Source organism: Suncus etruscus, chromosome 10 (assembly GCF_024139225.1).
Source record: "Suncus etruscus isolate mSunEtr1 chromosome 10, mSunEtr1.pri.cur, whole genome shotgun sequence".
In the NCBI taxonomy this organism is placed as follows: Eukaryota; Metazoa; Chordata; class Mammalia; order Eulipotyphla; family Soricidae; genus Suncus; species Suncus etruscus.
In genome coordinates, this window is record NC_064857.1 from 22,859,911 (window position 1) to 22,884,668 (window position 24,758).

At 39.3% G+C, this 24,758-nt stretch overlaps 1 protein-coding gene across 6 annotated transcripts in view; it reads left to right on the top strand.

Moving 5' to 3' along the window:
* STAU2 (staufen double-stranded RNA binding protein 2) overlaps positions 1-24,758 on the top strand; it is a 310,007-nt gene that overhangs the window by 124,135 nt on the left and 161,114 nt on the right. For all 6 annotated transcript variants that reach the window (XM_049781812.1, XM_049781810.1, XM_049781813.1 and 3 more), the window contains one exon: positions 6,231-6,294. In XM_049781812.1, coding sequence (XP_049637769.1) covers positions 6,231-6,294 — 64 coding nt within the window. The remainder of the gene's footprint in view (positions 1-6,230; positions 6,295-24,758) is intronic.

A 24,758-nucleotide genomic window follows, 5' to 3' on the forward strand; every position in this document is an offset into this window, starting at 1 on the left:
TTATAGATCATTTGGATTGTCTTAGGGGTCCAGAATATTCTATTCCTTTTTATTTTTTTAGTATTTTTTGTGCTGTTTGAAAAATATCTGTTGATTTAGCTATAGTTTACTGGTTCTTTCTTGAGCTATGCCCAGTCTGTTAATAATGAAATACTCATTAATTTTTATCTCTGACATTTTCCCCTTAGGATTTCCATTTGTATTTATTCCATGCTTTATGTTTCTTTAATGAAATTCCCTATATGTTTATACATCTTGTCTGCCTTTTATATTAGCTCTTTTACCCTATGAATCATGGTCTTGGAGAATTTCTTTCTTTAGTTCTAGCTGTTGGTTCATTTCTGAGCTCTGTTGTGCGGTCTTGTCTGTTTGACAATAGGTTGTTTCTTCTTATAATTGAGTATCTCCCACTTTTTGAGTGACTGTGGACATTATGTATTTAGGAGTAGAGCCTGAATTAAGGAATATTTATTTTGAAAAAAAAAAAGGGACTTGTATGTGTTCCAGAGCAATATTGTGTAGGGTAATGAATGTACCAGGTTTGATCCCCAGTCTCTCCTCTGGTCCCCTGAACATCACTAGGAGTGATTCCTGTATGCAGAGCTAGGAATAAGCACAGCTGGTTCTGATCCAAAAACCAAAAACAAACAACAACAACAACAACAACAACAAACGAAATAAAAGAGACATGTATTATGTCAAAATTAATGTGGGTGGTGGATTCGGTGTGGTGTGTGCTGTGATATATTACCTAAAACAGTTTAACCCACAATTTGCCACATTTATGATAGTAGTCACAGTAGCTTATGCTGCACCTTTCTGTTTGTCAGTAGACTTTTCTGTCTAAGTTTGTGTCATATGACATTTGTGTAGTGACAAAATTACTTACAATTTTCAAAACATAATCTTCTAGTTCATCTATGCATGGCCACAGTTGTTTGGGGATTTGCTCTTGCTACAGTCACTGATATAGTTCCTTCCACAGTGTGTGCTGTTGCTGTGGATTTTGGGGGGAGTGTTTCCCCTTGCTATTTCTGCTCCCCCTTCGGGTTTTAGCATTCCCTCTTTGCTGTACTTAGAGAATATTTTTAATTATCTTGTAGTCAATTACTTTTGCTTATAGGGGTATAGTTCTAGAGTTTATTGTCTATACCTTATTCTAAAGAGGATTCTGATCTTTTGGGTCTTACTGGTGGGTTTTCCCAATGACTTAAAACTTTTTTTTAAATCTGAGCACTGATTTACAATTCTGTTAATGAAAGAGTATCATTCCTACAGCATTCTAGTACCACACTCTCCACCAGTGTCTGTTTTCCTCTCCCGTTCTGCATATATTTTGCAGTTTCTTTCTTTTGAGGAGGCACACCTCAAGTGTATATTGTAGTTTCTTTATGTGTCTTCTATTCTTGGCACTTAAATTATTTTTATATTGTGGTTATTATAAACTGTAGCAGAGAACATAGAATATTAGATTCAATCCATAAATTATGTTGAGGAAAACTGAGCATAACACTGCATGACATTTGCTCTAGTGACTCAGTACCATTGGCCAAGTATACAGAAGCAAAAGTAAACAAAGGGTTGGCTAGAGAGATAGTGCAGTAGGTAAGGCATTTCTTGCATGCTGCTGACCTGAGTTTGATCCCTGGTATTTCTATGGTCTCCTAAACCCAATAGAAGTGAGTCTGAGTATTTATAAAACAAAAATTATATCAAATTCAGAAACTTTTGCAGTGAAAACAATGATGCACACAACAAATACAAAGACTATACTAGAGAAACATCCTATGGACTGAGATATAAAGCATTCATTCATCAAAAGTTAACAAATACACAATATAATATACAAGATAGATAAAGCACACAAAATTTAAATAAACAACCCCATCAAAAACTGGTCCCCACTTTTGGGAGAGAGCTGAACAGATGCTTCCTCAAAGAAGACATATCAATAGCCAGTAGGTTTATGAAACAAAATGCACTTCATCACCGATCATCAGGGAAATGCAAATCAAAATGTTGAGCTATTGGGGCTGGAGTGATAGCACAGTGGTAGTGCGTGTGCCTTGCATGTGGCTGACCCGAGATGGACCCGGGTTCAATCCCTGGCATCCCATATGGTCCCGTGAGCCTGCCAGGAGTGATTTCTGAGTGCAGAGCCAAATGGCCCCAAAATGACACAACAACAACATCAACAACAAAAACAAAGAACTGAGATACTACCTCCGACTCAGTGTTGTAACTACCTTATCTACCGACATAACATTGAAGAGCAGAAAATAATCAGTGTTGGAGTGGATACAGGGAAAAGGGAACCTCCTTTATTGCTGATAGGAATGTCTTCTGGTTTAACTTTTTGGAAAACAATATGGACACTTCTAAAATATTAAGCCTTGAATTGTCAAATGTCCCAGCATCTATTAGAAAGGCCCCTAAAATAGTATTCCTGTAATTTGACCTTTTTCTCTTTAAAGAATTTTCCCTTTTCAAGCCTTCTATTGTTGTTTAATGGGTGTAAAATTTCTTTACATCTCTTAGGAGTACCCCCCCACACACACACCCCTAAAGCAAAGCTTTATTTTTGCTCCCTGACTGTTTTAGTCATTATTCTAAGATCAAAGTCTAGTCTAGGCTTGGAACATCTTGTTTTTATCCCACCTTCAGTTCCTGCTCAGTCTCTTTTTCTCTTTTCTAAGAAGAAGCCTATTAGGAAAGCTCTCCTAAGACTCAAATAGGAAAACTGGAGATTTGATAGTGTCTTGAAATACCTCATGTTTTTGTTTGCTGTTTTGTTTTTGTTTTAAGACCATACCTAGTGGTGCTCAGGACATTTTCTTTTTTAGGATTTGTACTCAGGTATCACGCCTGGCCAGGACTCTGGGGACCACATGTGTGTGATTTGTTGCTAGTTGATTTTTATGTTTTTTGTTTCTGAGCATTAGGTAGCTTTTGTTGTTATTGTTGTTTTTTGGTCACACCTAGTGGCACTCAGAGGTTACTCCTGGCTCTGAACTCAGAAGTCATCCCTGGCAGGCTTCAGGGACCATCTGGGATGCTGGGAATCAAACCAGGTTTGATCCAAGTTGGCTGCATACAATGCAAACACCCTACCGTTATGCTATTGCTCCGGCCCGTAGGTAGCTTTTAATCCATGTTGATGTCTAAATTGGTATGTTCCTACTGGGTTGACAGTAATGAAAGAAATTTGGAGTTGTTCGGGAATTCCAAGCTCTGTGGTTGCTATTGTGCTATTTGGTTTTAGCTGCCAAGACTTAGGAAATTTGAAAAGACAGGGGTGGGACAGGGAGGGTGCCTGCACTCACTACCAAGAAAAGTCTTGGAGATGTCAGCCTAGATATTGGCACCTGGAGTTTTGGTTGATTTGGCTTCATCTCTACAGAGGTCGATGGTTGAGTGGTGGAGAATTTTGGCATCATCTCTGCAGAGTTCTGTGGTTGAGTGGTGAAGCAGGGCTATTGTTGAAGTGACAGTTGTTGGTGGTGGGTTCAGTGGGAGTGGTTTTTTCAGGGTGGGAATCTTGGCTACTTTCTCCTCTAGAGATTGATATTTTCATTTCCATGGACGATGTATGGCGTATCCATGCTTTTTCACAACTTGGTATACATCTTTTTCAGGAATAGACTCTATGGAGCTGGCCAAATGCAGAACATGTCGACTGTGTTTGCAGGGTATCTGATTACTCTTCTGTTTTGATTCCTTGCATATTCTGTGGTAGAATGGAGACTGTTTATGGATTATGGAATTAGTCATTTACAGACATTTTGAGAGAGGAAAGAGGTCATTCCTCATGTTTACGGTATCATTTTAAAACACACATTATAATGTTGGGGTAGAAGCCAAAGAGAAGATGAAATTTGAAAGCTTAAGATTAAAAAAATAGGTGAAGAAAGTATAATCAAAAGTAACCGTTTTAAAAAATAAGTGGGAGACGGGGCCAGAGAGATAGCATGGAGGTAAGGTGTTTGCCTTTTATGCAGAAGGTCATTGGTTCGAATCCCAGCGTCCCATATAGTCCCCTGAGCCTGCCAGGAGCAATTTCTGAGTGTGGAGCCAGGAGTAATCCCTGAGCACTGCTGGGTGTGACCCCCCAAAAAAATAAGTGGGAGAAGAGGAATTAAAAGAGGAGGAAGAAAATGCTAATTTATTGCTACTGGCCTCAATTAAGTTCTTAAATGCATAATTAAATACATTATTCATCTTTACCTAGTGGCTTGTTCCTGGTTGTCTACATTTTACTGAAATTTAGGACCCTCAATCAGCTTTTGTCTTACTCTGTGATCTTGTCTTACACTGCATTTATAATTGAATATATAATTGTCTTCTAGTCTTTTCAATGAGCATTACATTTATATACATTTACTCCTTCATTCTTTATGAGCTAAACTATTTTCTAAAATTGCATTTTATATTTATATCTGGTTAATTTATTCCTTGGCTCTGTATCAGAGAGCAAACGTCAGTTATCTCAGGGAATACTGCTCCATCATAATATCAGTAGTGAATCATATAGATATAACACTTCACATCGATAATACCTCACAAAGAGAACATAGTCAGTTAAAATCATTTATTAATTTGCTTGAAATATTTACTGTTTTGAAGTACCTGAATTTTAGAATTATTTTGTACTAAACAGATCAAATTGTTCATCTAAAGTCAGGATGTTATGGGCTGATGGAGATGGTCAGTATGTGGAGCATTTGCTTTCAGGCAGAAGGCCTGGGTTCACACAGTTCCTGGAGTTGCGAGCCCTGAACACTCACCTGGAATTGGCCCCAATATAGATTTAAAAAAAGAAAAAAGAAAAAAAATTTCACTTTGTAGCATCAAAGCCCTTAGGATGGGCTTGGATGGTGGTGGATGGTGACGGAGACCTTTCTCCTCCAGCCCATGACATGTGGCTCTGCAATCCACTTACATGCAGGCTTCAGGAAATATCAGCTTTTTTTTTTTTTTTTTTTTTGTGGTTTTTTTGGGTCACACCCGGCAGTGCTCAGGGTGTTATTCCTGGCTCCAGGCTCAGAAATTGCTCCTGGCAGGCACGGGGGACCATATGGGACGCCGGGATTCGAACTGATGACCTCCTGCATGAAAGGCAATCGCCTTACCTCCATGCTATCTCTCCGGCCCCAGGAAATATCAGCTTTATTTGCCCTGGCCAACATGTGTGGCCTATAATCTTAAGCCTATTTAAGCATGGTCTTGTTAGCTTGCCCTGCGTCTAGCCTCTTTCAGCCATCTCTTCTCCCGCTACTTCTCCATCCAGGCAAATCCTCTTTGGCCCCTCAGGCCAAACCTTTTATAACGTCTCTAAGACCCCTCCAAGGAATGGGAGGGTCTTTCTTGTAGGTAAGGTAACAGGAAGAATGGGAGGGGGTGTGGTAACACACTTGAATTTAGATCTGTCACTTTTCATTTTTTGGGCATGTTCCATTAGCAATATTTGGTGATTCTTGTCATAGGATCTATTCCAGAACATAATCATAATGTATCTACTGTTATGTAGCTTTAGGAGTGATAAGAAAGCACTTTCATTTGGTCACTTTAGCACTTGGGATGATTTTTTTTACTGTTTGACTAAGAACTAGTTGTTCTTTGGAACCAGAAAGATAGTGCAAAGGCTAAGGCACTTGCCTTGCATGCAGCCAACCCTAGTTCTATCCCTGGTTCCATGTGGTCCCCTGAGAATCACCCAGGGTTATTTATGAGCACAGAACCAAGAATAGCCTTTGAGTATTATAGGGTGTAGGCCCTAGGTCCTAAACCCCATAAAATAAACAGCTAATTTTGGGGCATGTTGGGCCTTACTAAGTGGCTCTCAGGGTTATTACTTGGCAGTTATTATCTCTTAGAAATTACTCCTGGCAGTCTTGGGGACCATATGGGATGCTGGGGATCAAACACTGGTCTGCTCTGTGGAAGACAAACACCCTACCAGCTATGCTATCGCACTGGCCTCTTAACTACTTAAATTTAATTCAACAGACAAAAGTAGAAGTCATTCAAAAGAAGATATGAATGTCAAAAAGGATTCTACAGTTTTAGTTTCTATTTAGTCTGTCTACATGTTTCTGAGTCAGAAGAAAAGAATAAACAAAATAAACGAGAGGCTTCTTTGCCCTTATTTAATTGTTTTGTGAGCATTTTCTTTTTTTGTCAATTAAGTCTGATTCTCTTAATTGATTTTAACAATTGTTTTAATCTTTCAGACAGGGGAAAACAAAGGATGGAGTGGTGGTCCAAAAACTGGGTTTCCTGAAACAACAAATAACAGTAAGTTTTCAATTTGACATTAATTACACTTGGTGTTCATTGGGGTACGATCAGTGGAAATTTATTCAGCTTCTGTGGACTTTGTAAGTGTTATGGAAGTTACAAAAATGCCTTGGTGTTTGCTTTCCTGGAACAGACAGGAGCACCAGGCATTTTATTTCCTTAACACAATTAATGTTGTAGACAGGATGCCATTTAATTCGTGTGGGCATAGCATTTTAAAAAATTAGTCTTTTATTGCATTATTATTATAAAGTAAAATAATAAAGGAAGGCATTTATTACCAGCCCATTGTATGCTAAAATTGACCATCTTCACATTATTATTTGAAGTACATGAAAATTTGCACATAATTATAAAACACATGAAAGTTTATATGGTATTTTTCCTTAATATTGTAAGTGCTATTTTTTGTGCTATTCTGAACGATCAGAATTTTGGGGGGTGGGGTTTGGGCCACATCCGATGGCACTCAGGGGTTACTCCTGGCTCTGCACTCAGAAATTGCTCCTGGCAGGTTTGAAGGATGCGGGGATTGAACCTGGGTCCATCCTGGGTCAGCTGTGTGCATGGCAAATGCCCTCCCACTGTGCTATTGCTCTGACCCTGAACTATTAGAATTTTCAATGTTTTTTTTTTGCACTTAGTCCTTGAAATATCAGATGTTTGAAAAAAATTACTCATGGTTTCAGTCCAACATAATATTATCAGACCGTTAAAAATTTACTAGAGAAGGGGTGGCCTCACTGGTAGTGGGATTGATGTTTGAATATTTAATGTCTGAAATGACTTTATTATGAACAATTTAATAAATCAGTGCTATATTACAAATTAAAAAAGAAATCACCAGACTATTTTTCTTCCCAAAGGTGCATGTACTGAAAGCAGGCATTTCCCTTTAACTTTCTGGCTACCCTTCCTGAAATTCATCTGTTTTTCACATTAAATGCCATTGTACTATAAATTGGTACAATGAAACTCCAAGCCAACAAAATCTTACTAAAATGAAGTCCTCAGTGAAGTCAAATATATCTGATTTCTAATCCCATTTCTCTTCCTAGTAACTTCAGGAAGCTGAATAAGCTTAAATATATAAATTGTCACAGTGAAGTAGCAGTGACATTATTTGATAACATCTTGTTATGAAATTAAATTAGTATTAAGTTCTTATCAAAGTATAGTTATGAGTCTTGAATTCTTGGAGCTAATCTTTTGAAAGAAATATTTCAGCCAGACAATGGTAGGGGAAATATTTGACTCTAGTGCTGTGATTTGTATTGTCACATCCAAGTTTGAGCCATTAAGGTAGACACCTGTGGCAATGTGTTGATGAGTGTCTGGGATAATTTAAATAATATGATTCTGATTCATTGGTGGTGTGTGTGTGTGAGAGTGTGTGTTTGTGTGTGTGTGTGTGTGTATAGACATATGATGAATGTCATAGTCTTGGCACATAGCCTCTGAAACATGAAAACAGCTCAAGAGTTTCAGAATTTGTGCTTTGAATTATGTACTTTATATTTAATATAATTATGTTTAATTATATGTTAATATTAATATTACTTATTAATATTTAAATGTATATTTAAATTATATAGGTTTATAGTTACTTGGTTAGGTTAGAGAATGTAAGAAACATTAAATCAATTTTAGCTTTACATAAAGTACCTGCTTCTTGAATATTGATTTTTTTTCTTTTATGCCATCTCCTTTGGTTTTTTTTTTTTGGAGGGGGCCATACTTGGAAGTGCTCAGAGCTTATTCTTGGTTTTGCACTCAGAAATTACTCCTGATGGGTGTTAGGGATCATAGGGGATTCTAGGGATTGAATCTGGCTTGGCTGTGTACAAGGTAAATGCCCTATTTATAACACTTCGTCTTGGCCTGCTCCTCTCCACTTTTTTTAAGTTTGTCAGTTTTGGGGCCACCCCACTGGTTCTGAGGGGTTACCCCTGGCTCTGTGCTCAGAAATCACTCCTGGCAGGCTCAGAGGAACATATGGAATGCTGATGATCAAACCTGGGTTGGCCACATGCAAGGCAAATGCCTTACCCACTGTGCTATCTCTCCAGCTCTTCCTCTCCCTTTTTTTTTTTTTTTTTTGATTTTGGTTTTTGGGCTACACCCGGTGACACTCAGGGGTTACTTCTGGCTTTGTGCTCAGAAAATGCTCCTGGCTTGGAGGACCATATGAGATGCTGGGGGATCGAACTGTGATCAGTCCTAGGTCAGCTGCATGCAAAGCAAATGCCCTACAGCTGTGCTATCACTCTGGCCCCCTCCTCTCCTTTTCTTTTTTTTTTTCTTTTTTTCCCCTCCTCTCCTTTTCTAAAAACAAAATTTTATATATGTCAACTTTTCAAAAGTTCTTTTCTTATACTTTTTATTTGTCAGATATTATTTTTCCCCATGTGCTTGGTGATCAAAGAATATACAGTTCATACTTGAATGAATTACTTTTGGCTTTAGACCTTTTCAAAAAATATAAATGTTAGGTTTTAGAATATGCAAGTCAGATATTTATTTGATAGTTGTAGCATGAACCACATTGTATATTATCTGTCAGCTCTACCATCACACAAAACTATTTCACCTTTCAGCAGTTTTGTTTTATTTTGGGGTCACACCCAGTGACCCAGTGGTGCTCAGGGGTTACTCCTGGCTCTGGGCTCAGAAATTCCTCCTGCCAGGCACAGGGGACATATGGGATGCTGGGATTCCAACTATTTGTCTTGGATCAGCTGCGTGCAAGGCAAACTACCTACCACTGTGCTATCTCCTCTGGCTCCTGCTTTTATATATATATATATATATATATATATTTATATATATATATATATATATATATATATATATATATATATATATCTATATATATATATATATATATATATAAACTTGGTATGGGATGCTGGAAGGGGAAGAGAGCACAGAAAGAGCCGTAATTTTAGTGATCAGAAATGTGTAAGAAGGCATACAAGATTTTCTGTAGATAAGATCCTAGCACTGAGGAAAAACTGTCTGAAGCTAGTTTAAAACTACACTGTTAACACATGAGGGATTCCTCCAGGCTACAATAATTCAATCTGAGAATCTGCTAAAAAGATGCTCCAGTTCTTCCTAACTTTGAGGAATAAGAAAACAGATACTTGGGTTGTCTGTGAAAAATGAGCTGGCTTCACAGGGCCAGAGTGGTGGTCCAAGTGGTAAGGCATCTGCCTTGCACGCACTAGCCTAAGACAGACCTTGGTTCGATCCCCCGGAGTCCCATATGGTCCCCCACGCCAGGAGCGATTTATGAGCTCACAACTAGGAGTAACCCCTGAGTGTCATCGGGTGTGGCCCCCCAAAAAACCAAAACCAAAACCAAACCAAACAAAAATGCTACTCTTTGTTAAGCTATAGCCACAAAAATGAGCTGGCTCTTGCCATAGTAGAGTGGGTAAGGTACTTTCCCTAAACAAGTAGACCCAGGATCATTCCCTAGGACTCCATATGGTCCCCTGAGATCTGCTAGGAGTGATCCTTTTTCAGAGAGCCAGTGGTATGTTCTGATCACAGCCGTGTGTGGTCCCCAAACACATTCAGACAAAGCTGAGCTGGCTAGGCCTCCTCAGTTTACCACAGATGATGAGGATTGTCCAGCTATGAAGAGCCACTGTCTGCGTCTTCTTCAAGGTCAGTTTTCACCCATGAATCCTTAAGCTTTTCCTGATTCTGCTCACAGCATCTGGCAAGCTTCAGTGGAAAGGCCAGGAAGATAATTCAAGATGATGGAGTGCTCTGAGTCCAGTTATATAGGCTGAGCACCAAACCTCCAGGCCTGTCTGTAGGGGCCACATCTTTGATAAACCTGGGGTTATTCAGAACACTGGTGGGGAGACACACACTCCCTTAAAACAGGCAAAAGCAACTTCTGGACAGATTTGCTTTCTTGCAACTTTAAACAATGTCAGCCTTAGGACAATGATTACTTTGGCATGCGAGCATGCTTCTTGCTTGTGTGTCTTTCTGGGGACCATCCCTGGCACTGTGCACCAAAAGGGATAGAGAGAATTGATCAATCATATGATGATTCTCATGTCTGAAAAAGGAACTTAAATTTAGATATTATAATAACAATTAGGTTAAAAGCTCACTACTTAATTAATTCCTTAAGTTTGAAATTCTGCCTTAAGTGTTCTCTGTCCTCTAAAGAATGTCCCCCCACCCCAATTTTTTTCAGCTATTGTTGGGCTTTTGGATCATACCCACCTTTGTCCAGAGCTTACTCCTTGGTCTTTGTTCAGGGGTCACTCCTAGTAGGGCTTAGGGAACCATCTAGAATGCCAGGGATGGAACTTTGTTAGGCACGTGCCAGGAAAGTGCCTTTCCCTACTGTACTATCTCTCTAATGCTCTTGTCTCTAGAAATTGAGAAAAAAATTAATATACATGTGCATTTAATTCTGGAAATAGATTTTTTTTAAAAAAGATGACAGTCATAAGAAACTGCTAACAATTACAACAAAAAATGGTTTTCCAAGTGATTGTGATTGTATAGCTTGGGACTTGGCTTGATTGCCTGCAGATTTCAAACACGGACCCAATTCTTCCATGCTGTTTGCAGTGGACTGAGTTGCAGCAGAAGGTAGATTTTTCGAAGCATGTTGTTACTCTTTGGATCACTGTCATACTCACACTAAGGTGTAAGAATCCATAACTCTGTAATGTGAGGCTCGTGTTAAATTTAGCTCGGGGCAATTTTATGCTTGGCATACACATAAAAGCTAGAAGTTATACAGATGGATGACTAGTTTTTAAAAAAGATCATCATGCATTTTAAAGATCTGACAGCACATGGAAAACTTTGTAAAATATTTAGATACAGTTCAGCTGATAATATCTCTTTTTGGTATTCATTTTCCATGTTTCTTATTAATATGAGGTTTTACTTCAAAACCATTTCATTGTTTCTTAAAGGTGAACTCTAATATAATCCAAAATTGGACTAAGCTCAAAGGTATTCGTTGGTATGTGCTGAATCCACCCACTAAAAGATTATTTGGAGGCTTTTTCACATAAATAATTTTTCCGTTAACCTTTTAAAAAGTTTTATTTAGCTCCTGTAAAAATGCTGGCTCTTTTAGGTTCATTAGAGATGACCCAAGACAAATACTTTTGGAATGGGTTAGAATTATTATTGACTTTTTTTTATTTGTATCATAGTTGACTTGCCCAAATTCTTTGTCATTTTTGTGTCCAATGTATTTTAAACTGTAGTACTTTGAGACTAGGAGGCTAATGCAGCCCAGTGACATGGTATAAAAAGAAAATGTGTACTTGCTTCCCACATGCTATGACTATATGTTGAACTTCCAATTTTCCTTCTGTTTTGTGGATGAGGGCTGCACTTTTTTTTGAGGGGGTGTGTCACGCATGGCAGTGGTCAGTACTCCTAACTCTGCACTTAGGATTACTCCTAGCAGTGCTGTAGAACCAAATGGGATATGGGGATCGAACCTGGGTCGGCTGCATGCAAGGCAAGAGCTCTACTCACTGTGCTATCATACCAGCCCCGAGGGCCTTATTTTTGAGATAATAAATTAATAGAGTTTTTAAGGGATTGGGGAGAATTTCCTACTGGGACTCTTATAACAAAAAACCATGTTGTACTGAAATATTTGAATTAGTTGGAAGCAGATGGATTCCAAGAGACTTACTCAGGAAAAAAACAAATACTATGTTGGAAATCTAAGCATGGTATACCTGATGCAGTTTCTTTTTAATTGGTTTTTGGGCCACACACAGTGACACTCAGGGTTTACTCCTGGCTATGCACTCAGAAATCGCTCCTGTCTTGGAGGACCATATGGGATGCTGGGGATTGAACTGAGGTCTGTCTGGGTCAGCCACGTGCAAGGCAAACACCCTATCATTTGTGCCACTGCTCCGGCCCTAAAATCCATTTTTTAACATTAAAATACTTCTTGGTACTTTTTAAAATTGAGTTACTGTGAGGTATGCAGTTACAAAGTTGATGGTTGAATTTCAGTCATACTGTATTCTACACCTATCGCTTCACCAGTGTCCTATTCCACCACCAATGTTCCCAGTTTTCTCCTTCTCTTCTTCCACTTACCTTTGTGGCAGACACTATTCCCCCCACACACACACACTTTTTTCCCTGTTAGGCACCATGATTTACAAAAGTATTATGAAAAATATTTTTATTATGCATATTACTTTACTTTTTTTCAGCATCAAGTTCTTTTTCAGACTGTCATTCACAACTATCATGGTCATAATGGTCCTCTCTCCTAATTGCATCTCTCCTTTTTTTTTCTTTTTAACAATGGACCAGTCCTCTTGGCCCTTATTTCTTTTGTCTTTGGGTATTATTTTCATACCTATTTTGTTTGTCGGTCTGTTTTTTGGATCACACCCAGTGGCTCTCAGAGGTTACTCCTGGCTCTGTGTTCAGAATTCACCTCTGCAGGCATAAGGGACCATATAGGATGCTGGGATTTGAACCACTGTTTGTCCTGAATCAGCTGCATGCAAGGCAAACGCCCTACTGATGTGTTATTTTTAAATTACCACATATGAGTGTGATCATTCTGTTTCTGCCCCTCTTCCTCTGACTCATTTCACTTTCACTCAGCTTAATACTCTTTGAATCTATTCATGTGTAAGCAATTTCTTGACTTCATTTTTTCTTCTAGCAGCAGAGTATTCCATTGTGTAGATGTACGACAGTTTTTTTGTCCACTCATCTGTTCTTGGGTACTTGGGTTGTTTCCAGATTCTGGCTATTGTGGAGAGCTGCAATGAACATAGTGTTAGGGTCCAGAATTAAGCTTCCCCCATGGCACGGAACTCAGAAACTAATCTTGATTATGTAATAGAAAAGGGGAGGTTTATTTTCCAGCTAGCTGAGGTCCAAGGACAAGGACCCCAAATCAAATATTCAAGCAATATATATAGGGTTCCAGTCTTAACATTTGCTATACATTTTAAGCAGTCACCTGGTATCTATTCTAAGAACACTTTGTAGTTTTTACTGGAACCTATGTCATGACCTTAAACTTCTATTGTTTAATTATTTTTGCTACCTCCAGGCATATTGGTGGAAACACCCTCCCTCGATGTTCCTGAGGGGTCTTAGCCCACATCTTAGGCACATCTTGGTGAGAATATCCTGTGCTAGCCCCTACTTTAGAGAGCGGGGTTTGACAACTGCTTATTCTCGAATTAGGAATGTAGACACCTTTCCTGCGTTGTTTTTGGGCACCTAGGGCATATTTTTAGGAGCAGTGTTACTGGGTCGAATGGAAACTCAATTTCTATTTTTTTGAGAGGATCATACCTGGCCATCCTCAGGGGTTACTCCTGGCTCTGTGCTCTTGGAGAACCAAATGGAATTCTGGGATCAAAGCTAGGTCAGCCATGTGCAAGGCAAATGTCCTACCTACTGTGCTATCACTCTGGCCCCTCAATTTCTTTTTTTTTTAAAGAATGTCCCACCCATGTAGAACCCTGAACCTCCTTAAGGAGTGATCCCTGAGCACAGAGCCAGGAGTAAGCCTTTAGCATTGTTAGGTAGGGATGAAATGTCCGGCTATCTAATAATTGATGTATAATATATTTAAAACATAGAAGTTATTAATCATCACAATAAGATAAACACTTATGAACCTACCACTCACTTTTAGATTGGTAACATTACAGTACCCTTTCTTTCACCTTTATTCTCCATTTTCATCTGCTTTGGCCTATCTCTCATGCTTCCCCACAGGAGAATGAACTCTCTGAATTTTTATATCTAGTTACTTTTATGTCTTACAATTTTATAAACTAAGCAATATTTATTTTATTTTTGGTCTAATTTTTACTTTGGAAGATTGGCATTGTAGTCTATGTATTTTAAATTTTCTCTCATTTCCCCCACTTAAAATTGCTAGAGATAAATTAATTTTGTTACATTAAGAGAGAAAAATAATAATAATATTGAAGTAATATTTATTAGCCATTCATATCAACAAGATAGTCACAGCTGTCACTCATTGGAAATTATTTCTCCTGTGGTGGGGTGGTAGGGCTGCTTGTGAGGTAGGTTCAGAAAGTCCACTGGCAATTCTTAGCTCACTGGACTGCCAGTTTAGCAGAGAGACATGATGCCCTTCAGGCCTTGCAGTGCTGGGTATATTCGAGCCATCTTGTGGTGGTAGGGGCCTTTTGAGCAGCATCCAGTGATGCTGAGGGGCCACATGGTGCCAGGGATTAAGTCTGGGACATGTGTGTGTGCTAGGCATATGACCTAACTGATGCAATATCTTCTGGTTGCTGCTCTTTTATTTCTTATTTGATTAGAATATGTGTATGTGACTGTATGATATTAGAGTTTGGTTTTCTAGGGCTTCGGGTGAGGTAACTCCCAGAAGTACTTAGGGGGCCCAGAAGTGAAAGCACAAGTGGTAGGGCCTTTGCTTCACAAGTGGCCGATTCAGGACACACCTGGGTCAATCCCTTGTATCCCATATGGTCCCCCAAGCCAGGAGTGATTTCTGAGCACAGAGCCATGAGTAACCCCTGCATGTCACTGGATGTGACCCAACCCACCACCCCCAAAGAAAGCCCTTAGGTCTTGGTTGTGTAGAACAGACAACCCAGTATTTGGGTCTGGTGAAGTGGTGGTGCTCTAATTCAGGTAGTGATAGGACCAAAGTCAAGAACTTGTGCCTGCAAGACACACATTATGCTGTTTTGCTCTTTCTCCCTAGTCTTGAGTTTGGTTTTATTTCTTTTTTTTTTCTTTTTTTTTTTTTTTGGTTTTTGGGCCACACTGGCGGTGCTCAGGGGTTACTCCTGGCTTTCTGCTCAGAAATAGCTCCTGGCAGGCACGGAGGACCATATGGGACACCGGGATTCGAACCAACCACCTTTGGTCCTGGATCCGCTGCTTGCAAGGCAAACGCCGCTGTGCTATCTCTCCGGGCCCTGGTTTTATTTCTTAATGTCTTTGAGTGACCTATTTCTTTAGAGTAGTTGTATGACCAAAGTTAGTAATACATTCCCTACTTTTGTAGTTTTATTATTTTTTCCTTAAGTTTTTGATATCTCAGTGATGGATATTAAAAGTGTGGATCCCAAAATGTACTTGCCATGTCTTCACCTGGCTGGCTCCATAGACTCAATCTGTCCTTGGAAGAGATCAAAATCAAGCCATGAAAAATCATGGGTACACTGGCTATGTAACTAAAAGCTGGCAATCTTGGGAAGAGAAGGTGAACCAAGCTCTTGATTTGCTAAAGCCATAGTTGCTGCATCCATGACTCAGAATCCTTGCATTGCATATGGCCCTGCTTCACCACTCCTCTGCGACTCTCTGTAGAGATACCAACCTGACCAAACTCTAGGTATGCTGATATTTGGGTTGATAACATCAGAACTTTTTTATTTATTTTTTTTTATTTATTTTTTATTTTTTGGGCCACACCCATTTGACGCTCAGGAGTTACTCCTGGCTATGCGCTCAGAAATTGCCCCTGGCTTGGGGGGGACCATATGGGACACGGGCGGGGGGGGGGGGAATCGAACCGCGGTCCGTCCTACGCTAGCGCTTGCAAGGCAGACACCTTACCTCTAGCGCCACCTTCCCGGCCCCAACATCAGAACTTTTTAGGAATGAGTGCAAACACCCTCCATCCCTCCACCCTGCCATCTCATATTTCTGGAAGACCTTTCAGTTGAAAACTTGCCTCACAAAAGCTGCAGTATCAGTAATAGTGCTTTGAATTCCTGGACTGTGCATCATTTTTATTTAATACTGTCATCCCCATAGGAACACACTAATTTAGATGCCAAAGTGTAGCTGAAGTCACTTAATGTTCAGAAACAAATGAAGTAATAGAATGATCAGCTAGCAACAAGAGCTTACTAAATCTCCTTTAGATGACTTAATCATCTCATTGAAGATACAATAGTTTTCACAAATTTGCTTATCGCTGTACTGTTTTTGCTTCTTTTCCTTCTTTTTTTTATTCTTTTAAAAATATATTTAGAATATTTGGGGCTGGAGAGATAGCATAGCGGTGTTTGCCTTGCAAGCAGCCAACCCAGGACCTAAGGTGGTTGGTTCGAATCTCAGCACCCCATATGGTCCCCCGAGCCTGCCAGGAGCTATTTCTGAGCAGATAGCCAGGAGTAACCCCTGAGCACCGTTGGGTGTGGCCCAAAACCCTAAAAAAATAATAATAATAAAATAAAAAAATATTTGCTCTCACTCATCTCACTCAAATGCATTAAGCTCAAGAATGTCAACAATGGTACATGCTCTTTAAAGCAATTCTTTTAAAAAATAAAAGCATGGATTTAATTTAAAATCCCATTGCACTAAGATTTGACAGCTATCATGTACTAAAATGTACAAATTTGGTTTTATTTTGGACTTCCCATTATTTTCTGTTCCTTTGATTATTCACAAGTCAATTTTGATTGAGTTTTTATATGTACAAATGTAAGGTTTTGTTAAGTTTAAGACATGTGAATGAAGTGAGTAGTCTGTGTTCTTTTGATATGTATAAATAATTGGAAAGATAAAAATATACTTGATGGAGAAATAAGAAGAACGAGGATATTAAAGCATGAATGAAAGCACTGAAAAAGCAGCATGGAATTGGCAGGTTGAAGATTATTAGGGTTCAGGAGAGAATGGCAGCTGTCTCCTGAAAACTTGTGTATATGACAGATGAGTTGTTGATTCATTTGTTCATAAATGTTCCATTTGTTCTTTCTTGTTTCCTTTATTGACTCTGCAGTTTGGGGTATTATTAGTGATTTTGGTAAAGTTTGCAAAAGTTGAAACTATCTATAAAAGGTAAACTATTTATAAAGGAGCTTTAAAATTAGAGTGGTTAATTACCACTAGTTAAGAAAAGGAGGAAATTAATTGTGTGCATATTTTGTGGGATAGGTTGGGGGATCTCTCAAGAGATGTTTAGGCGGGCCCGGAGAGATAGCACAGCGGTGTTTGCCTTGCAAGCAGCTGATCCAGGACCAAAGGTGGTTGGTTCAAATCCCGGTGTCCCATATGGTCCCCTGTGCCTGCCAGGAGCTATTTCTGAGCAGACAGCCAGGAGTAACCCCTGAGCACCGCCGGGTGTGGTCCCAAAACAAAACAAAACAAAACAAAACAAAACAAAAAGAGGTGTTTAGGGGACATGGGGGCTACTGGCAATATTTGACCAACCAACCTGGACTTTGGTGCTAGGCTCATCACACGTGGCATGCTTTGGAAAGAACCAGGTGATCCTGGGGCAGAATTCATTCCTGATCCTGAATTATCTCCCCAACTTTGCAAAGCAAGGATTCTTTTTTTATTTTATTTTATTTTATTTATTTATTTATTTTTTTTGGTTTTTGGGCCACACCCTGTGAGGCTCAGGGGTTACTCCTGGCTATGCGCTCAGAAGTTGCTCCTGGCTTCTTGGGGGACCATATGGGACGCCGGGGGATCGAACCGTGGTCCTAGGTTAGCGCAGGCAAGGCAGGCACCTTACCTCCAGCGCCACCGCCCGGCCCCTTATTTTATTTTTTGTATTTTGAAGCCATGCTTACTGATGCACAGAATTTATTCCTGTCTCTATCACTTCTGGAGATGCTCAGAGGACTTTATATGTTGACAGGGATAAGTCTGGTTTGGTTGCATGCAGTGATAGCTACTTAATTCTTATTATACTTTCTCTCTGATCCCCTCAATTTTTTTTATTTTAAAAATAGATTGTAAAGGCAGTCATGTGGCACAGTAACATGTAGCACAAGTACTGAGTATTTGAACAACAGCGACAAAATATATTTTCACTTACCCTCACTGTCTTAAAACCCAACCAAGACTATCATTTTCAGTTTGGTCTTGCTTGACTTGTCATATGAATGTGTATTGTTTTGTTTTTTTTTTTTTGGTATTTGAGTAGCTTAATATAATTCATTCTTGGTGGCTTATTAATAAGCCTTATTATTAATATTATTATTAATCTCATTATAAGAGATGACTTATTACTACTAAATAAGTATACTCAATCTGAATGACAAATTCTTTTTTTTTATTTTAATTTTTATTATGACCAAAGTGCATTACAAATCTTTCACTGCATCATTTATGGTACATAGTGACAATGAATGAGGGGCATTCCCACCACCAGTGAGGTCCTCCCTTTACCACTGTTCCCAGCATGTATCCCATATCTCCCTCCTTTACCCCCTAGAATGCTAGTGCAACTGGTCTCCACTTTACAGCTTGTTGTAGATTGAGCATCCATTCCAACATCATTGGAGATAAAAAGGATAAGAAAAAAGGGAGAAAAAAAATTGGTAACAACTACCAAAAAAAGAAAGAGAGGAAGAAAATGGAAGAAAAAAGAAAAAAAATGCACCCAGCAAATAAAAATAAATCACCAAATAATAACCACACGAGTGAAAAAGAAAGAGAAAAGTGGAAGAAAAAAAAGAAGGAAAATAAAGTCAAAAACTAAAATATCAAAACAAAACAAGAAAAAGTAGGGGTGCTGGAGTGGCGGGGTTTGGCTTTCCCACCACTTTTTTTTTTTTTTTTTGAAGCATACCATCATGGGTTCAACCCCTGGCTCCATATATACTCATTAACCCATCTCAAAGGCTTTTTTGTGGTGCCAGGAAACTTTCCTCTTAGTTGTGTATGAGAAAATCAAGCCACTGTAGCTAGCAATCTTGGTATTTGCGCAGGCTATAGGTCAGGGTCTAGGATAGAGTCTTTACGATTCTAGAGGTTCCTATCCATCATTGTTGTTGTGTTCAGTCTTCTGTAACACTTGCTCCCTGTTTTTGTTCAGACTCTAAGCCGAAGCCTAGGTTATTATGGATCCAAAGGTTCTGCTCAGTTTCTGTTGTTCAGGTTGGGCCTCTGCAATAAGACATCTTGTTGTTGTTGTTGTTGGAGCCTGGGCTACAGCCTAGGGTAGGGTTTTCCTTATTGGTCCCAAGGTAGGTTCTGTTCAGTCACGGTTGTCAAAGTCAGTTTTCTGTTGTTGGTGCTCTTATTTTTCACAGTTCAAAGGACGATACCTCTTCTGATTTCCATTTAGTGTTAGGTGATGTGATAGGACAACCTGGTCTTAGGTCAAGTTGTCTTTTCCTCATTGTGAATGACAAATTCTTAAAGCATGGGTACACACAGAAGAAGCCTAATGCAGAAAGTCCTAAGTATAGAAAGGTTGCAGGGTATCTGATATTTTTATTTTACACCCAGGAAAGTTGGGACTCGGGTATGGTTTCATAACTCACATGAGGACATGGAGTTAGTTTGAGAAAGAGAAATCCTGAACTGTGTTTTGATTGTGTTTCGATTCTAAGCATATTTATTTTCAGATATGTCACTGTCATTAAGAAAAAATGAAATAGTGATTTTTTAAAAGAAATTCCATTAACATTAAATACATATTCTTAAAAGAATGTTATATATATGTTATATATATACATTACGAACTTGAATCTGTTTTTTGTTTTTTTAAAATTAGGATATTTCAGAACATGGAAAATGTCCAAAGTACTCTCTCAGATATCAGTTTGCTATTTGGGTGGATGGATGATGTAAAAAGCTCCAGTGGGTGAGAAAGCCAGTGGAAAGTTTGTTTTAACAATGGCACAGCCATCTGTAGAACATGATTTTTCTTAGTATTGAAAATATTTTAGTAATAGTCCATTTTTAAAAACACTCAACAAGATTTTTTGATGATGTTATTCAAATGTATTGTATTCATCCAAGCTTTCTGGTTTGTGTTAAGATGATTCATTGATTTTTAGAGCTGGAACGTGAAACTCAGCTAGCTAAAGTTGTAGTACATTTGACATTCTACTATTGTTTTTCTTTGTTATTATTATACAGAATGCCAGTGTTTCTAAAAAATTGGCTGTTGTAAAAGATTCTGTTGGTATATTTTTAAATTTACTTTATTTAAAGAGCATGTATTACATAGTTGACATAGTTGATTGTAATACATTTGTTTCCAGATAAGTGAGAGCCAATTATTTAAAAAAAAAAAAAAAGGGAAAAAAAGAAGAGAAGAAGGGAAAAATAAGTACAATGCTAAGCAAATTTGTGAAAATTATTGTCTCTCCAATGAGGTCATTAAATCATTGTCAGAAGGTTTTAGTAAGCGCTTGTTGCTAGCTAACCATTCTGTTAACTTCATTTGTTTCTGGATGTTAAGGGACTTCAGCTACACATTGGTATTTAAGTGGGTGTGTTCCTAAAGGGATGACAGTATTAAATAAAATGCCACACAGATGGAGCTGTTGCAGTGGGTAGGGTGTTTGCTTTGCACGTGGCCAACCTGGGTTCGATGCCCGGCATCCCATAGAGTCCCTTGAGCTGTGATTTATTAAAATATACTAAAGAGATGTGCAGTGACTCTCTGTGTGTGTGTGTGTGTGTGTGTGTGTATATGTTGGGAGATGGAGATGTTGGGTCACACCTGGCAGTGCTCAGGGTTTACTCCTTATTTTACACTCCTGGATCTCTTCTAACTGAACTTGAGGAACCACATTAGGTGCTGGGGATTGACCTTGGGTTGCCTATGTACAAGGCAAATTCCCTACCTGCTTTACTCTTTCACTGGCACCACAATATTAAACATTTTTTTAAAAAAAATTTAAGTATATGTAAGCATGATTACAATAGTGTTAGAGAGGCTGAAGTGATAGCACTGTGGCTAGGGCACTTTGAGTTTGATCCCTAGCACCCCATATGGTCCTCTGTCTGATCCGTGCCAGGAATGATTTCTAAACACAGAGCTAGATGTAATTCCTGAAAATTGCTAAATGTGACCCCAAAACAAAATAAAAACATGTAGTGTTATCATTTGTGGTTTTGATGTAGAGTAACTGCACTCACCATCACCAAAACCCTCTACTACTGTCCTTTTCGTTTGTTTGTTTTGGGGGCGATACCCAGCTGTGCTCTAGCCTGAACTGCTATCCTTTTCATTAAAAGACTTTTGAGTTGGGGCTGGAGTGGTGGCGCAAGCAGTAGGGCATTTGCCTAGCACATGCTAACCTAGGATGGACTGCGATTCTATCCCCTGGAGTCCCATATGGTCCCCCAAGCCAGGAGCGATTTCTGAGTGCATAGCTAGGAGTAACCCCAAGAGTCACCGGGTGTGGCTCCAAACCAAATCAAAACAACAACAACAAAAATAATTTAAGTTAATTTATTTTGAAATTTTGTTTCATACACACACACATATACACACATTAGTGCTTTGTGCTTGTGGTGCTGCTTTATTCTGCCCATCATGGATCTCTTGGTGCTTTGTTCTTTATTTTTTCTGCTTTTTGGGCCACACCTGGTGGCCACACTCAGGCCCCTCAGTGCCTTGTTCTAACTTCTGCTGTAAACCTGAAGTTTGGTTAATTATATTACAGGGTATGGATCTAAAAGACTGTCCTCACTTCCTACTCCAGTCACAAAGTTGGGTCAGGGAAATGGGGTCTCCAGGGCCTCCGTCGGTCCTGACCAAAATTGCCTATTAATTCAAATCTTCTGCTACTCTTTAGATTTGGTAATTTACTAATTGAGTCATATTTATAATGACAATGGTTAACAAAGGACACAAATGAGTACCTAGAAGAGAAGTGGCAGACGACAGATTCTGGCAGTAGCATCTGGCAGTAGCAAATTTCCAGCGTCCTTTTCTCATGGAGCCAAGAAATAATCACCCTCCCTATGCATCTTGTGTAAGATACATACAGTATTGCCAAACAGGGAAGTCCATGCACATTTCTGAGTGTCCAGATCTTTTATGACCTTCATTTCATAGGCACTGTGTTGGCCCTGAGATTTTCTTTCCTAGTGGCACGTTACTGAAAGCTCTAGCCTTCTGAAAATTCAGATGACTGGTCTTTCTTTGGAGCTGAGCTGTCTCATTAGTAGATGTGATTGAGATGTGATTCTGGAGGGCACCAAAAAGTTCAAAGCTCCTCCTGTAGCAAAGAGTCTACGTCTACCTTCTTAGAGCTTGTAACAAATTTCAGAGACCTTCCTTATTACCCAGGAAAATGTTTTCTTTTTTTTTTTTTTTTTTTTTTTTTTTGGTTTTTGGGTCACACCTGGCAGTGCTCAGGGGTTATTCCTGGCTCCAGGCTCAGAAATTGCTCCTGGCAGGCACAGGGGACCATATGGGGCGCCGGGATTCGAACCGATGACCTCCTGCATGAAAGGCAAACGCCTTACCTCCATGCTATCTCTCCGGCCCCAGGAAAATGTTTTCTTATTTACATTTGCCTTTCAGACAATCATCTAGAGAGAGATTTATTTTCAGAAATGAACTTAGGGGCTGGAGTGGTGGTGCAACAGTAGGGCATTTGCCTTGCACACACTAGCCTAGGACAGACTTCAGTTTGTTCCCCGGCATCTCATTTCATCCCCCAAGTCAGGAGAGATTTTGAGTGCATAGCCAAGAGTAATCCCTGAGCATTACAGGGTGTGGCCCAATAAAGAAAAAAAAATCTTGGTTCAGTTACTGTTTGTTGGACGATGGGGAGAACTAGGTCTTTACATGTTCTATCATGTGGAAATACAATTTCTTTTTCTTTGTAATATTCTTTAGAAGATTTATCCTTTGATCATTCTTTTATTTCAACTATTATATTTGACGTGGATTCATTTTAGACAAATGAGCCATACTTAATTTATTTGGAGGCCTCCCAGGTGATGCTCCAGAGATGTGGGATTCCACCAGTAATTCTCAGCCAGTGGGGCAATGGTTCAGTGCAAAGGCCTAAGGATGTGACATGATGCTATTTATAGAATATGTCACAGATAAACAGGCATCATAGAGGTGTTGAGGCCTCCAGGGCCACTGCTGGCAATGCTTGGGGTTTCCAGGGCTGCCCTAGAGAATGCTGAGTGGTGCCTGGAATTGAATCTGGACTTGGCACATCAAGGCATGCACCCTAACTGTTGTCCTATCTCCTGGCCCCTGGGATACTTTTAGATAGATTCTGCCAATCTCCTTGTATTTGATATAGTTACATTTACATTTAAGGTAATTATTGCTATTAAGAGCTTAACTCTGCCATTTTGTTTTATTTAGTTTATTTATTGATTGATTTATTTTGGTTTTGAGCCACACCTGGTGATGCTCAGGGATTACTCCTGGCTATACAATCAGAAATTGCTCTTGGCTTGGGGGACCACATTGGATGCCAGGGATCAAACCCAGGTTCATCCAGGGTCAGCCGTATGCAAGGCAAACACCCTACCACTGTGCTATTGCTCTAGTCCTAATTATTTTATTATTATTATTTTTGGGGGGTCACACCCAGCAGCGCCTCAGGGGTTACTCCTGGCTCTATACTCTGAAATCGCTCCTAGCAGGCTCAGGGGACTGTATGGGATGCTGGGATTTGAACCACTGTCCTTCTGCATGCAAGGCAAATGCCCTATCTCCATGCTATCTCTCTGGCCCCTATTTTATTATTATTATTATTTTTTTTTTGGTTTTTTTGGTTTTTGGGTCTCACCCGGCAGTGCTCAGGGGTTACTCCTGGCTCCACGCTCAGAAGTCGCTCCTGGCAAGCACGGGGGACCATATGGGACGCCGGGATTCGAACCGATGACCTTCTGCATGAGAGGCAAACGCCTTACCTCCATGCTATCTCTCCGGCCCTATTTTATTATTTTTTATAAAAATTTCTTCTATTGGTGCCAGAGCGATAGCACAGTGGTAAGGCATTTACCTTGCATGCAACCAACACAGGAAGGACGGCGGTTCTAATCCTGGCATCCCATATGGTCCTCTGAGCCTGCCAGGGATGATTTCTGAGCTCAGAGCCAGGAGTAACCCCTGAGTACTGCCAGGACTGACCCAAAAAAACAAAAAAAATTTTTTTCTTCTATTAAATATCTTTTCAATTTTTAGTCTGTTTTTATCGCTGTTGTGCAGTTTGGTAATTACTATCTTTTTAAACTTCTCCTTCTTATTTTTTATTTTACTAAACTGTTGAATTTACCCCGTGAGATTTTAAATTGTTATTGTATATTTTAGTTCTAAAATGACGATTAGGTTCTTTTTCATCTTCGATTTCCATGCTGAGACATTGTTTGCTAAAATGTTCTATTTTGCAGTTGTTCCAAGTGTTTGTACTTGCTCAGTGAGGCATTTAAAAGTTTTTTTTAATTATTCTGAAATCTCTGTCATCTTGGTATTAGCATCTTTTGATTTTATTTTTCATTGAGATCCTCATGGTTCTTGGTGACACAGCAAGTTTTGATGGAAACCTGAACATTTTCATGTTATTTTATAAGGCTCTGGATTTTATTTAAGACTTGTTGCAATTTGGGCGGAGGAAGTAACTCTGCTCTGACATGTGAAGTTATAAGTGCCATCTTACTTGTTGGAAATTTGAGTCAAATTTGCCCACTCTGTTTTCATCGATTCCTCTAGTTGG